The sequence below is a fragment of the Naegleria lovaniensis genome (assembly GCF_003324165.1).
Source record: "Naegleria lovaniensis strain ATCC 30569 chromosome Unknown tig012, whole genome shotgun sequence".
Lineage (NCBI taxonomy): Eukaryota > Heterolobosea > Eutetramitea > Acrasida > Naegleriidae > Naegleria > Naegleria lovaniensis.
In genome coordinates, this window is record NW_025407834.1 from 433,103 (window position 1) to 446,672 (window position 13,570).

Consider the following 13,570-nt stretch of genomic DNA (forward strand, 5'->3'; position numbering starts at 1 on the left):
ATACAATGCGCCTTTTCGTTACCTGAAAAAAATTCCCACAAAATTTTAACTCTGTTGTTTTGCCCCTACCAGAGGAATTAAATCCATCATCATGTACGAAAACGGAGAAGATTCATTCGATGGTTAGTATTCATTCATTTGTAATCAGTGCAACGATAAATGGAGGAGTCATAATTTTTTAAAATCATCATTTTCTTTTGCGATTTCAACAACATTACAACAGAGGATGATTTTATTTTCAACGAATACACTATTGACGATACATTGGACAGTCTTTCCCGTTTGGAAAAGTACTACAACTCTGATTTCTCTCTTCAGAGGTTCGTATGATTCAATATGAATATGATGATATATTGGTTCATCCAAACAACAACAATAACAACTATGCGATGACGGAATTTAAATTACAAAAATATTTAATATCATTCTGAACTTTTTAAACAACAATTATTCACACTATTTTACTTCCAAATCATCAACAGACTTGTACTTCTCAGAGATGTTCACGACACAGCAGTAGAGGCCGGATACAAGGAAAGCGTTAAACGTCTATTACCTCTCCTTCAAAACTTTGTTTCAGACACCGAGCCAGTGGTACGACAAGTTTTCGCTGAAAAGCTTTATCCTTTAGCCACATTCTTCTTGGAAAATGGAGGTGAAGAAGGATACAATGAACTTATTAATACTTTTATTCCATACACCTTTGAATTGATCATTGATAAGAATACTGAAGTTGGAAATAGTGCCACAGAGGCTTTGGTTAAAATTTCAAAGCTGATAAAACAAAATCACATCGAGCCACAATTATTATCAGTCATTGTGAATTTGGCTCATGATGAGAGAGTGGAGGAATACCGTATTGCTGCAGCAAAATTATTCAATGAATTGGCTCCTCAATTCGGACCTGATTTAGTTAAAGAGGTTGTGGTACAAGAGATTATTTCTCTTAGCGACGACCCATCACTCTTGGTAAGAAAGACTGTCTCACAATCATTGAATTTGATCTGTCAACAAATTGGTCCAGAGTTAACTGTTACAAAAATTCTTCCAGTTTATTTGGTTTTGAGTAAGGATGAGATTTGGGGAGTAAGAAAGGCATGTGCGGAATCCCTTCCAGAGATTTCTAAATGTGTTGATAGAGAGACGAGGCTAAATACGTTGGTAGAATTGTTTGATCGATTCGCAGATGATGTAAGCAGATGGGTGAAAATGGAAGCTTACAAACAATTAGGAGCTTTCATTGCAACATTCGAACCTGATACACCAGAGGTGCCATCATCCATTCCAGATTCTTTAATTCAATCATTTAGTGATATGGCATTCCAAAATGACCAAAATGAAACAGATATGGTCGAATATTGTGCATTTAACTTTCCTGCTGTTGCTCAAATTATTGGAAAGACAAAATGGGCTCAAGTAGAGAATGCTTATAATCACTTGGTTAAGGATGTACAATGGAAAGTTAGAAGATCTTTGGCCTGTTCTTTACATGAGATTGCAAACCTCGTGTCTCCTGAGGTAACAGAAACATGCTTGGCAAACGCTTTAGAACTCTTTTTAAAGGATTTGGATGAAGTGAAAATTGGTGTAATTTCTAACCTTTCTAGCCTTTTCAAGTTCTTTAGCGAAGAAACTAGGCAAAAATATTTGTCAATAATTTGCTCCATTCCTGAACAGACAGACAATTGGAGAATTAAGAGCGAAATTTCTAAACAATTAGGTTTCCTTGCCGAATTGGTTTCACCAGAGACCGTAAAGAATACCATCCTGAACGTAATTTTTGATTTATATACCGATGATTTTGCAATTGTACGAAAGAACTCTATTGTTTCTGTAAGTTTATGCTCACTATTGTTTTGCCCATATTTATTTTGTAAAATGATTAGTGTGGCAAAGTAATGAAGAGATTAAATGATGAAGAAAGTAAAGAAGGCCAAAAAGAATTTACTTCCTTCCTTCATGAGTTAGCTTCAGGAGAGTATCACAGACGATTGATGTAAGTATTTGCATGATCAATGATTTTTCTGAACATTATTCGTTAGTTTTGTTTTTGCTTGTGAGCATTTACTTGCTGAAATAGATCACAACTTCTTCATACAGGAATTTGGCCCAGACTTGGAAAAGATATCTAAAGACGTCATACCAAACGTTAGATTAAATTTGGCAAAACTATTTAGAAGATGCATTCAACCAAACGAATCACTAAGAGAAAATTCTGTCTTTGTCACTATCAGACAAACTTTGGAAAACGACAAGGATAAGGACGTGTTATATTTCTTGAAGTAAGTATTTGAAATGTTTTATTGTTCCAACGTGACAATCCAATTCTTTTCAGTAACGACTATATCGAACCACCTAGCGATGACGATTATTAGAATGTATATTTAATTATTATTTTATTAAAATTCTTCAAAGAATAGTCCAATTAAAATGTTGACATTTCATCAAATTTAGAAATCAACTTCGCCTACAATAGAACGTTTCACTTCTCTGCCTTCTAAAATATCTAGAACTTCCTTGCCAGAAAGTGTTTCATATTTAACAAGCTCTTTTGCTAGCTTCCTTAACTCAGATTCATTTTCTTTCAGCATTGCTCTCACTCGTTCATATGAAGAATTAACAATTTTTTGAATTTCAATGTCTATCAATCGTTTTGTTTCAGGAGAGAATTCAGGTCCCTTTTGATACATTGAACTTTCTTCTGTGAAGTCAATCAAGCCCAATTCGCTCATACCAAATCTTGTAACCATCGATCTTGCAACGTTGGTTGCGTGTTGTAAATCTGATGTACATCCAGAGGTGACATTGTCCTTTCCATAAATAATTTCTTCTGCAACCACGCCACCAAGAGCTTTTTCAATAATTTGAAGATATTGTTGCTTGGACATGTGGTGAACCTCACGTTCAGGTAAGGAAGCAGTAAATCCAAGTGCGCTTCCTCTTGGGATAATAGTAAGTTTGTGAAGAATATCCTTATTGAGTTGAGATGATTTCTTTTGGTTCAACAACACAACTAGAGCATGTCCGCATTCATGAATTGCTGTAATCTCCTTATCCTTTTCATTCATAACATTGATGCTAGAGGTTCTAGCAATACCCATAACAATTCTGTCGAAAGCGTAGTCAATGTCGTCACCACTAATTTGCTCCTTATTCTTGGTACAGGCTCTAATTGAAGCAACATTTACAAGATTTTCTAAATCAGCGCCTGTGAATCCAGTAGTTTTCTTGGCAATGGTTTCAACATTGACAGTTGGATTAAGAGGCACCTTCTTCAAATACAAGTCTAAAATTTCCTTTCTACCTTTTAAATCTGGAAGTGGAACTTCGATGTGTCGATCAAATCTTCCAGGTCTAATTAAGGCCTTATCCAAAGATTCCAACAAGTTGGTAGCACCAATAACAATGATTCCTTCACTTGATTTGAATCCATCCATTTCAGAGAGAATTTGGTTGAGTGTTTGTTTTGAATAGAATGGATCTTTTGCTGTTCTCTTACCACCGAGAGAGTCAATTTCGTCGATAAAGATGATACAAGGAGCTTGTTTTCTTGCAGCAGCAAATAATTCTCGAATACGTCTTGCGCCAACACCTACAAACATTTCATCAAATTCTGATCCAGAGCAAAAGAAGAAAGGAACGCCAGCTTCTCCTGCAATAGCTTTAGCTAATAGAGTCTATAAAGGTAGTGAATGAAAATTAAGAAACAATGTGAGACCGATGAACATTGTATATCCAAACTTACCTTACCAACTCCCGGTTTTCCTACCAAGAGAACTCCCTTTGGCAATTTTCCTCCTAATTTGTTGAATTTTTCTGGATTCTTTAAGAAGTCCACAATTTCTTCTAATTCACCTCTACATTCATCAATTCCTTTCACGTCATTGAATCTTGTCTCTACATTTGTGATTGGTTTGTAAGATGTCTGTCCAAACATTGATCCCAATCCACCACCTCCTTGTTTTTGCTTGGTTGGATCATTTGGTGTGTAGTAAGCCAAATAAAAAAATAGTCCAACAATTGCTAAACTGAAGAGCAATGATATAAAAGATCTAGTGACATTAACCCTGTTAAATCTTGTAAAGAATGAGTCATCCATTGTGACAACAAGTTTTTGAGGTAGCATTACTGGCTGTGGTTGATGTGGAAAATTAAAAGTATGAATATATGAATTATCTTGGGGAGGTGAAGTAAATGTGGGTGGTGATTGCTGTTGTTGCTGACTCTGAGAATAAGAGTAATAATTTGTTCGTGGAACATTCTCTTGATAAACTCCACCAATTCTTTCCAATGAGGTTCTGTATATTTGTCGAATTAAAGGATGATCCAACGAATATGATCCACTATCAACGAGTTGCACTACCATTTGATAATGCTCTAAATCAAATAATGCCTGTAAATATTCAGCTTTTCTATCCATGTTGTTGCTTGTTTGAGCTTCATATTCTAACCTTGCCAATTTAGCAGGACTGACTCTAGAGGCCTTACAAATTGTTGATGTATGAAATAATCGTTTTACAAAAAGGTTGTTGTAGAAAGCCTCTATTCCGAGAAACAGTGATAACAATAATTCCGAAATATGTAGGTTAATAACAGCATTAATTTCGAAAAGGTGCAATATTTGAATCGTGAATTCAAACAATTTAAATATACTATCATAGGTTGGAAATAATACTTACCTGGCACACTCGAAAATTTGGGTACTTCCAAATAACTTCCTCTACTCAAAGCACCACTCAATATTAAAGCAGCACTTTTCATGATTGGACTTGCAGATGTGATATTGCTACCACTTCCGCTCATCAAGGAAGATGCTGGGTTCGTTCGAAGGAATTTACGAGACGAATTTAACATTTTTTTAGAGTTTTTTTTAATCCAATTGCGATTGCGAGCACTCAATCAAAATTGCCAATCCGAGCAAAGCCTTGAGAACCAACAAAATGTGGCCACCGTTGGATGATAGCCTCCATTTTATGGATGACGGCATCCTCTCACTACATTACAAAATTGAAGGGTGTCATCAAAAACTGTACTTTGGTAATGCACCTCACCCAATCGGTTCCGTCTTTCTGGAACGCGGAAAGCCTTTCTTCAAAAGCTTTATTTTTGAAACACTTACAAAAAAAAATTCTCATCACTCATCTTGCGTTCTTCATTGTATCGCTTGTATTGTGCTGAAACAACACTCACCTTCCATCATCATTATACATAAAGATGTCCCAAAGTAATAACACCAAGAGAAAAGTAGCATACACTAAAAGACCATCCTCTCAAGAAGGTGGTGAATCATCATACAATGTAGGCATTTCGAAGCAAGAAATCGAAAAGAGAGTCAAACACATCAGCGAAATGTTCTCAGATTGGAAAAAAGCCGATATCGAAAGATGTCTCCAAGAGAATAACTATGATGTGAATCTTGTTGTACAAATGAAGGTCGAAGGAAAAGAAGATTGGACAACCGTAGAGAAGAAAGAAACTAGAACACAAAAGCCACAAAAAGGAAGAGGCGGACGTGGTGGTCGTGGAGGTTCTACTCGTGGTGCTTCTTCTCAAAATAATCAGCACGATGGCTCTTCTTCTGCAAGATCTAACAACTCACAACACCCATCAGGAGGTTCTACTTCTTTGAATGATAAAACAAACAAGAAAAAACCAACTAAGCAAGACAAAGTAACTTCTTCTGAAGTGCGTACATTCTCTACTCCTGAAAACCAAACAACAACAACAACCGAACAAACACAAGCACCAACACAACATAAGCTTTCATACAGTGAAGCTGCTGCTGCAAGTAAAAGAAAGGAAGAAGAAGACAAGAAGAGACAAGAAGAGGAACAAAAGAAACTTGAAGAGCAAGCTAAAGCCCAAAAAGAGGAATTGAAGAGTGAACGAATTCAACGAAAGAAGAATAAGAAGACAAAGGCACCAAAGGATGATGCTAGAGAAGAACCTTCTGCTCCAGTGGTACAAGAACAGCCACAACAACCACAACAAGTCGTTGAAGAATCAGTTGTAGAGGAGGAAGTACCAGAAGAAGAGTTAACCCATGAAGAAGCTGAACAACATCATGTCGAAGAGACTCACCATCATCAACCACAACAACCAACAGCAACCACAACAGCAACATCATCAGCAACCACAAGCTCATATTCAACCTTCCCAACCAATTCAACAACCTGTTCAAACACCTCAAAACTTCCAATCCAACTTTGAACAACGCCAACCTTCTCAACCAAAGCAAGAGGAACCAATTCAAATGCCATCCCATCTTTTCACAACTCAACCAGGAATTTCCCTTCAATTTGGTTCATTAGATTTGGGTTCAAACTCTCAACCAAAATCTCACCAACAATCTAATATGAACCAATCCAATCCTCAAGCTAATCAGCAAATGCAAAATGGTCAATATTGGACAGATCCTAAAACATTTATTCCATATTTCCCAAGTCAATATCCATATCATCCTCAATACTATCCATATATTTACCAATACTATCAACCAACTGCTGGTCAAGGAGTGAATGCAAACAAGAACTTTAACCAAGGATTCTACCAACAACAAGAAGGATATGGAATGTATAACCAACACCAAACCAGTACTGGAACTGAGGAGAATGAACAGACTCACCAAGATGCTTATCATTATCAAATGCAACAACCATACTTTGTGATGTATCCACAACATAATGTTGATGCTAAGCAAAAGTCAGAATCTCCTCAACACAATGAACAAAAGACAAACAATCCATACCCATATCTTCCTGGTTATCAATCTCAATACCCTCAATATTTCCCCAATCAGATGATGTATCCAACTCATTATCCATCTGCAGGAAACACAACCACTAATCCTAACAGCAATACCAGTCAAAGCCAAAAGAAGTGGTAAATTGTTCCATCTTGATGATTCCCCCTCTTCATACCTTAATTATCTCATTCCAAACCTAAACTAAAGCTCCCAATAATTTTGTACATTTTCCATCTTTAATCTTTTTGTTTAATTGCTTATTTTGGATGATTTTGCAATGAATGTAATTGAACATCATGATTGAAGAAAAATGCCTTTACGAATTGTTTTGCAGAGTGGTGTGAAAGGTAAGCATATGCTTGAATTTTCATACTTAACATGGTATCAGATGATCCAATGCCATTAGAAAAACAAGCATGCTATGCTTCTTTTCATCATCATATCGGTTAGTAAATTTGCCAAGTTTGACACTGTTGACACTATTGGAAAATTAATAACAGAGCGAATGAAGAAAAACGTGAAGGCTTTTTCTGATCGAAGAGTTTTTCATATAAATTCAACTGCTGTTGGAGGAGGTGTAGCAGAAATGTTATCCAGGGTCACAAGAACAATGAATCAAACTGGTTTCAACGTATGTTTCATCATGTTTTTACATCTTTCATCTGTGACGATTGTGTGAAGGCATCTTGGTTGACTCTAAACACAGAGGATGAACGCTTTTTCGTCCTAACAAAGAAAATACATAACTTTATTCATGGAACAGGACCAGATATTGATTTTTCTGACCAAGACAGAGAAGTATATGAAAGTGTTAGCAGAGAGAATGTTGAAAGTGACGTTTTTCGAAATGAAATTTCAAATGGAGACGTTATTGGTAAGTATTAAGCTCTGGAAACTATCGGCCACATACAATGCCATCCAATAGTATTGCATGATCCTCAACCCTTAGGAATGGTGGTTCCCATACGTGAAAAGTTTGGAAGTGATATTAAGATTATTTTTCGATGCCATATTGGACTCGATGAACACAATTTCCAAACGATTAGCGCATGGAAATTTTTGAAGCCTTACATTAATCAAGTGGATCATTGTATATTCACATCACCGGAATATGTTCCAAGTTTTGTAAAAAACGTCCATTGTACCATTATATATCCAAGGTAAGTGACAGATCCAATCACCTCCATTATGTAAGAGAAAGTGAACTTGTTTTCACAGTTTGTCTCCTTTCAATCCTAAAAATCAAGATCTTTCAACCCATGAAATTTTAAATATTCTTATTCAAAGTGGATTAACCGAAGGGGATGAAAGCATTGATTGGAAGATCCCTTATGAACACAAAGTAAAGTGTTTATTTAAAGATCCAATGTCAGTGGGAATACCCTTTAGCCCAATTGTCACACAAATAAGTCGATGGGATCGATTAAAAGGATGGATCCCTCTCATTAAGGGATGGGTTGAAATGAAAAGAAATATTGACAAGTATTCTTCTGATGCGAGTGAGGAAGGAAAAAACTTGTTAAGAAGTGTGAAACTCGTCCTAGCGGGTCCTAATCCAGAGGCCATTCAAGATGATCCCGAGGGTTTACAAGTTTTTGAAGAGTTGACTGTCTATTATGCAGATTTAGATCCTGAACTTCAAGAGAGTATTGCCATTCTGTCTCTTCCAATGAACAATGTCACACAAAACGCTCTCATTGTCAATGCTCTTCAAAGATGTTCACTTGTGATATTCCAAAATAGTTTAAGAGAGGGTTTTGGATTGACATGTACAGAGGCCATGTTTAAACGTATTCCAGGTAAGTATCGTTCTCTATGAACATGATACATGACTCTTTCACACAAGTCATTGGATCAAGACAAGCCGTAGGAATTCGATTACAAATTCGAGATCGAATTGATGGACGTCTTGTCAATGTACAAGACTCTTTAGAAATTGCACAAGTGCTGGCAGATGTTCTTTTAGATGAAAAGCAACGAATCATGTATGGAGTGAATGCAGAAAAAAGAGCCATTGATAACTTTTTAGTGTACAAACAAATTGAAAAATATTCAGAAGTGTTTCAGAAGGTACTTTATAACAATGGTGAGCAGAATTATAATGATAATGATGACTGAGTTGCGAATGCGAGTGATCCAAGTCATCTGCATGTTGTGTTACAACTCGAGAAAAAACAGATTCGATTCATAATAAGGTCATTTCGTGTGCTGTATGAATTTCAACAATTAAAGAGTGTGAACGCTCTGATTTGATGCTCAAGAATTAGATCTTTTAAGAATGGCCATTCACTCGTTGGATTTGGGCCCTTAGTTTCTCACACTCGAATCTGTTCATTGAATTTTTCCTTTTCTCTGTCATCTGTCATTAACTGATCATCTTCTCTCACAAAAATGACGCAACTGGTTGATCAACAACAACAACAACAACAATTAGCAACAGCTACCACTATCAACAACAACAACGGAGGGATTCGAATGACTACAGGAGACTCTTCTCCTCGATCGTTACAACAAGCACTTGTGTTATATGATTACGACGCAACATCATCCAACGAAATGACCATACGTGGTATGTATTTCAATGAGTTACTAATAATGTGTACATTTAATTTGTAATGATCATTTAAATTGATTTGTGGTGATCATTTCCATGTTGATGATGATATATTGTCGTGGATGTACTTGTTGTGATCACATCTAAAAATTATTTATGAATTGGATTCAACAATTTAATTTTCGTGATGAACACAATGATCCATTCGAAACGATTGTTGTTGTTTTGCATCACATTTTCATCTACTCTCTACAACATGGATGTGACATACATGAATCACACATTCATCATGGTGGAAATTATGATGATAACAACAATTATTACTTGGATCTATTTTCTCTTGTGTGTGGTGAACAACATGATGACACAAAATCACACACGATGATCATCATCATGTTTGACCATTCTCTTCTCCGAATCATCACTCATATCTTTCAATATTTCACTCATTCTATCATGTGACAATTGTTAACACATTAATTCCATGTTATCAACAAACACCAATAACAAACAAACACTAATATATTAATTATAATCATTAATTTTTCACACACACACACAATAGAACATCAAATAATAACTATAATCAAATATGAAGATGATTGGTCACTTTGTAAAAATCCACAAACATCACAATTAGGATATGTTCCAACTGGTTATATTCAAATTATTGTAAAGCCACAAGTGAAACCACCAAATTCACAACGACCACCCATGTTGAGAAAGAATATTATGCAACCATCGGATCAACAAAATGTTGTCATGAACAAGACTTTTCACACAAATAATGAACAACAACCTGTGAATGGTACTAGTAGTAATGGTCCTGTTGATCAACAATTTCAAAATAGAAAAACAGAACCAATGGTAGATTCTTCAATGTCCATTCGAAAAACCAAAAAGAATACACAAGGATCAAGCTCACCAAGAAATTCTCCAAATCATTCGACTGTTAGTTCTAATATTTTCACATCAACCACAACAACATCAGGAAATTCATCATCAAGCAGTGGAAATCATCCTCAAGGAAAAGTACCCAAGTTATCGGGTGTTAACAGTGGAGCAACAACAAGCACTGACTCACCTCCTGATTCTCCTGAAGGTGACAACAACAACAAGTTAGGAAATTTCACAAGTGTGAAAGAACGAATCAAATTGTTACAAGAACAGAAATTGTCGTTAGCCAATGCATCATCCACCAGTGGTGGTGTTAGTGGTGTTCCATCTTCAACAACAACTCTTTCCCAACACACCACTCCCAACACACCTACGATCAATGTTGCCACCACCACCACCACCAATACGAATCATCACATTTCAACACCACCCGTGATTTCAACAGAGAAAAAACGAGTGGCTCTTCCACAAACTCAATTAAATTACACGAGTGGAACTACACCAAGAGAAAAATCTGCTACTCCTTCTGCAAGTAGTGCCACAACAATGAATGTTGCTTCATATCAGGCATCTACCACCACCACCACCACCATCACCACTCCACAAAATAACACAAATGTCACTATTAGACCTCCAAAACCAAAAGGTTATCAAAACAAACATGAAAATGTTTCTACAAACTCGACCACTCCAGCATCTTCCTCAAATACTGGAATTTCACAAACGTCATTGGGATCAACACTACCAATGTCTACTTTGGGTAATCCTGCCATGCTTTCAACAAGTCCAACCTCAACATTTTTATATGGAGGTGTACCAATATTACCAATGCCAATTGCAACCAAGACTCAACCTTCTCGTCAATTGGATGAAACTTATATGGCATCAACTTTGGAAAATCCTTCAGATCAAGATGGAAAGAGTCCTCAAGATGAAAAGAAGAAATTTACCATCAAGATTGGTCGAGGACTTTCAAAAGCACTTAAATTTAACAAACAACCTTCGACTCATTCGTCACCAACTCCACCAACCAATGAAGATGCCACTGATGAAGATGTTCTTCCAAATATTCCTGTAGACAGTTATACAAGATCAACAAAAGATTCTCATCATGGTGACACACCTTCTCCTGTTCTTCATTCGTACACCTCTTCAGAAGTGTCACCAATTGTTAAAAGTAATAGCTCATTGATGGCAAAAGATCTTGAAAATCCAGAAGTGGTAGATAAGAGAAAGACACTTCCTGTAAATATGAAATCAGAATTATTCCAAAAGATGCATTCTCAATTGAAACTACAACCAGGTCAACCACCAGCTACTCATCTTCCAAATAGTTCGACATCCACAAACTCAATGTAATGACTGAAGAGAATGACTATTTAATTGTACCATCTACTGTGAAACCAATGCCATCCATTCCTTCACAAGTTCAACGAGATTATGTCAAGATTTTGAGTGAAAAATTGAGATCTTATCGAAGACTACAAGCAATGAGAAATTATCTCCAAAAACATGAATCTCTCAAAAATGCAAGAATTAGAAAACAAAAATTACTGGAGATTGTGAGCACAGAACGAGATTATGTTCAAAATATTCACATTTGTGTGGATGAATTCCTGAAACCAATGAAATCAAATCCTAAAAAGTATGGTGTCACAGAAGACGAATTAGATATTCTCTTCCTCAATATTAATCAAATTTTGCAATGTAACCAAGTATTGTTGCAAAAGTTAAATGATCAAGTGAGTGACCATCAACAAGGAAAGACTTCTTGTGTCAAATTTGGAATTGTTTTCAAAGAAATGGCAGTATGGTTTAAATTATACACTGACTATATCAATAATCATGAATTGGCAACAACCACTCATGACAATTTAATGGAAAAGAAGAAGAAATTTGCTGCATTTATGGAAAAGCAACAAAATAACCCCAAGTGCAAGAATTTACCACTTGCAGCTTATTTAATTCAACCAGTGCAACGTATTCCTCGTTACAGTAAGTGATTCATATTCTTTAGAAATTTTATAACAAGTTCATCATCATGACGTTGTTGTGAATCATGTTCATCATGTGCTGTTCATCATGTGTTACATTTTTTTTTACAACCATGTTCATCATGTTTTACATTTTTAACAACAATGAAACCATTCATTCCTGTGATAACAACAATGACACCATTCATTTCTGTGAATTCTGAATTCAATACATACCATTTATATATTACCTGTGAATTCTGAATTCAATACACACATTACCCATGACACGATACACATTAGGACTCTTACTTGCTGATGTTATTAAATTAACACCTGAGGATCATGTGGATTATGAAGACTTACAAAAAGGTTATCAAGCCATTCTAGATATTGCTGATTGGGTCAATGAAAGAAAACGAGAAAATGAAAATCAAAACTCATTGGCCAAGCTTCAACTCAAAATTACAGATGTTGAACAAAAACAAGTCTTCTTACCTCACAGAAAGTTAATCTCAAAAACTGATACTCTCAAAGTCACACTGGCGTATAAGGAACACGATACAGAATTTGACAAGTATCTCACCATTAACAGACCATCGACAGCTTATTTATTTCCAGATATGCTGATATTATCACTTGGAGAAGCTCAAGGAGAAAATACTTCACAACTTGTCTCTCCTCAACAATTTTCAAAGATTCTTGCGAGAGACAATCTGGTCATGGTATTCTTTGTATTTATCAAAATTTTGAAAGTTGAATACATGCAACCCACGGAAGAACAACAAGAGAGTGACAACTCTGTTCCAAATACTATACAAATTGCATTTCAATTGAAGGGAAGAGAATTGTTTTTAGAGCTTAATTTAGAGAGCTGTGACCACCACTTTTCAAAGAAGATACTCGCATACATGCATTCTTCAAGGAAGAATATTGGTAACAAAACTGGTATGGATTGGGAACAATTCTATGATGTGGCGTCAAATTTCCAAAGTTTAATGCGAGAAATTCCAGAACTTAAAGAACAAATGAAGAAGAAACGAGAAAAGGCAACCAAAATTCAGAACGAGGTGCAAACCATGATCAACGAAATTGCGAGAAAAGAAGAAGAAGTTCGACGACTGCAGCAAGAAATTGAGCACTTGAAAACTCAGAAAATTTATTCACTTAATGAGTTGAATGATGCGGAACGAGAAGCACAAGTGATATCAGCCGACTACAGAGAAGCTTCTGAAGAGAAGAATCAAGTGCAAGAAACAGTGTTTAGCATTATTGGCCAAGATCTCTTTGCATACACTGAGATGTTTGGTACAACCAATCGACAAAAAACAGAAGATATTAACATTGTACTCGAGTAATATTTTGATCATGTGTCATCATAATGTATAAAACATAATGTAT

The 13,570-nt window shown here is 35.9% G+C and overlaps 7 protein-coding genes across 7 annotated transcripts; 6 read left to right on the top strand and 1 right to left on the bottom strand.

Moving 5' to 3' along the window:
- Window positions 1-91: 91 nt before the first annotated feature.
- On the top strand, window positions 92-2,375 carry C9374_001314 (uncharacterized protein; the record flags this gene model as incomplete). The annotated part of the gene is made up of 6 exons (XM_044688981.1): window positions 92-122; window positions 224-320; window positions 483-1,833; window positions 1,887-1,996; window positions 2,043-2,282; window positions 2,336-2,375. 6 exons carry the CDS (start codon window positions 92-94, stop codon window positions 2,373-2,375), a joined length of 1,869 nt encoding a protein of 622 aa, XP_044551712.1.
- Window positions 2,376-2,450: 75 nt separating this feature from the next.
- On the bottom strand, window positions 2,451-4,854 carry C9374_001315 (uncharacterized protein; the record flags this gene model as incomplete). The annotated part of the gene is made up of 3 exons (XM_044688992.1): window positions 2,451-3,677; window positions 3,746-4,542; window positions 4,680-4,854. 3 exons carry the CDS (start codon window positions 4,852-4,854, stop codon window positions 2,451-2,453), a joined length of 2,199 nt encoding a protein of 732 aa, XP_044551713.1.
- Window positions 4,855-5,214: 360 nt separating this feature from the next.
- Window positions 5,215-6,210, top strand: C9374_001316 (uncharacterized protein; the record flags this gene model as incomplete). The annotated part of the gene is made up of 1 exon (XM_044689003.1): window positions 5,215-6,210. The coding sequence occupies one exon, from the start codon at window positions 5,215-5,217 to the stop codon at window positions 6,208-6,210; it is 996 nt and encodes a 331-aa protein (XP_044551714.1).
- Window positions 6,211-6,253: 43 nt separating this feature from the next.
- C9374_001317 (uncharacterized protein) lies at window positions 6,254-6,886 on the top strand (the record flags this gene model as incomplete). The annotated part of the gene is made up of 1 exon (XM_044689014.1): window positions 6,254-6,886. One exon carries the CDS (start codon window positions 6,254-6,256, stop codon window positions 6,884-6,886), a length of 633 nt encoding a protein of 210 aa, XP_044551715.1.
- A 169-nt stretch (window positions 6,887-7,055) lies between these two features.
- On the top strand, window positions 7,056-8,863 carry C9374_001318 (uncharacterized protein; the record flags this gene model as incomplete). Its single annotated transcript, XM_044689025.1, has 7 exons — window positions 7,056-7,092; window positions 7,134-7,190; window positions 7,246-7,376; window positions 7,427-7,619; window positions 7,671-7,905; window positions 7,964-8,544; window positions 8,592-8,863. 7 exons carry the CDS (start codon window positions 7,056-7,058, stop codon window positions 8,861-8,863), a joined length of 1,506 nt encoding a protein of 501 aa, XP_044551716.1.
- Window positions 8,864-9,136: 273 nt separating this feature from the next.
- C9374_001319 (uncharacterized protein) lies at window positions 9,137-11,555 on the top strand (the record flags this gene model as incomplete). The annotated part of the gene is made up of 2 exons (XM_044689036.1): window positions 9,137-9,314; window positions 9,865-11,555. The coding sequence occupies 2 exons, from the start codon at window positions 9,137-9,139 to the stop codon at window positions 11,553-11,555; spliced, it is 1,869 nt and encodes a 622-aa protein (XP_044551717.1).
- A 47-nt stretch (window positions 11,556-11,602) lies between these two features.
- On the top strand, window positions 11,603-13,527 carry C9374_001320 (uncharacterized protein; the record flags this gene model as incomplete). Its single annotated transcript, XM_044689048.1, has 2 exons — window positions 11,603-12,191; window positions 12,473-13,527. 2 exons carry the CDS (start codon window positions 11,603-11,605, stop codon window positions 13,525-13,527), a joined length of 1,644 nt encoding a protein of 547 aa, XP_044551718.1.
- Window positions 13,528-13,570: the final 43 nt, after the last annotated feature.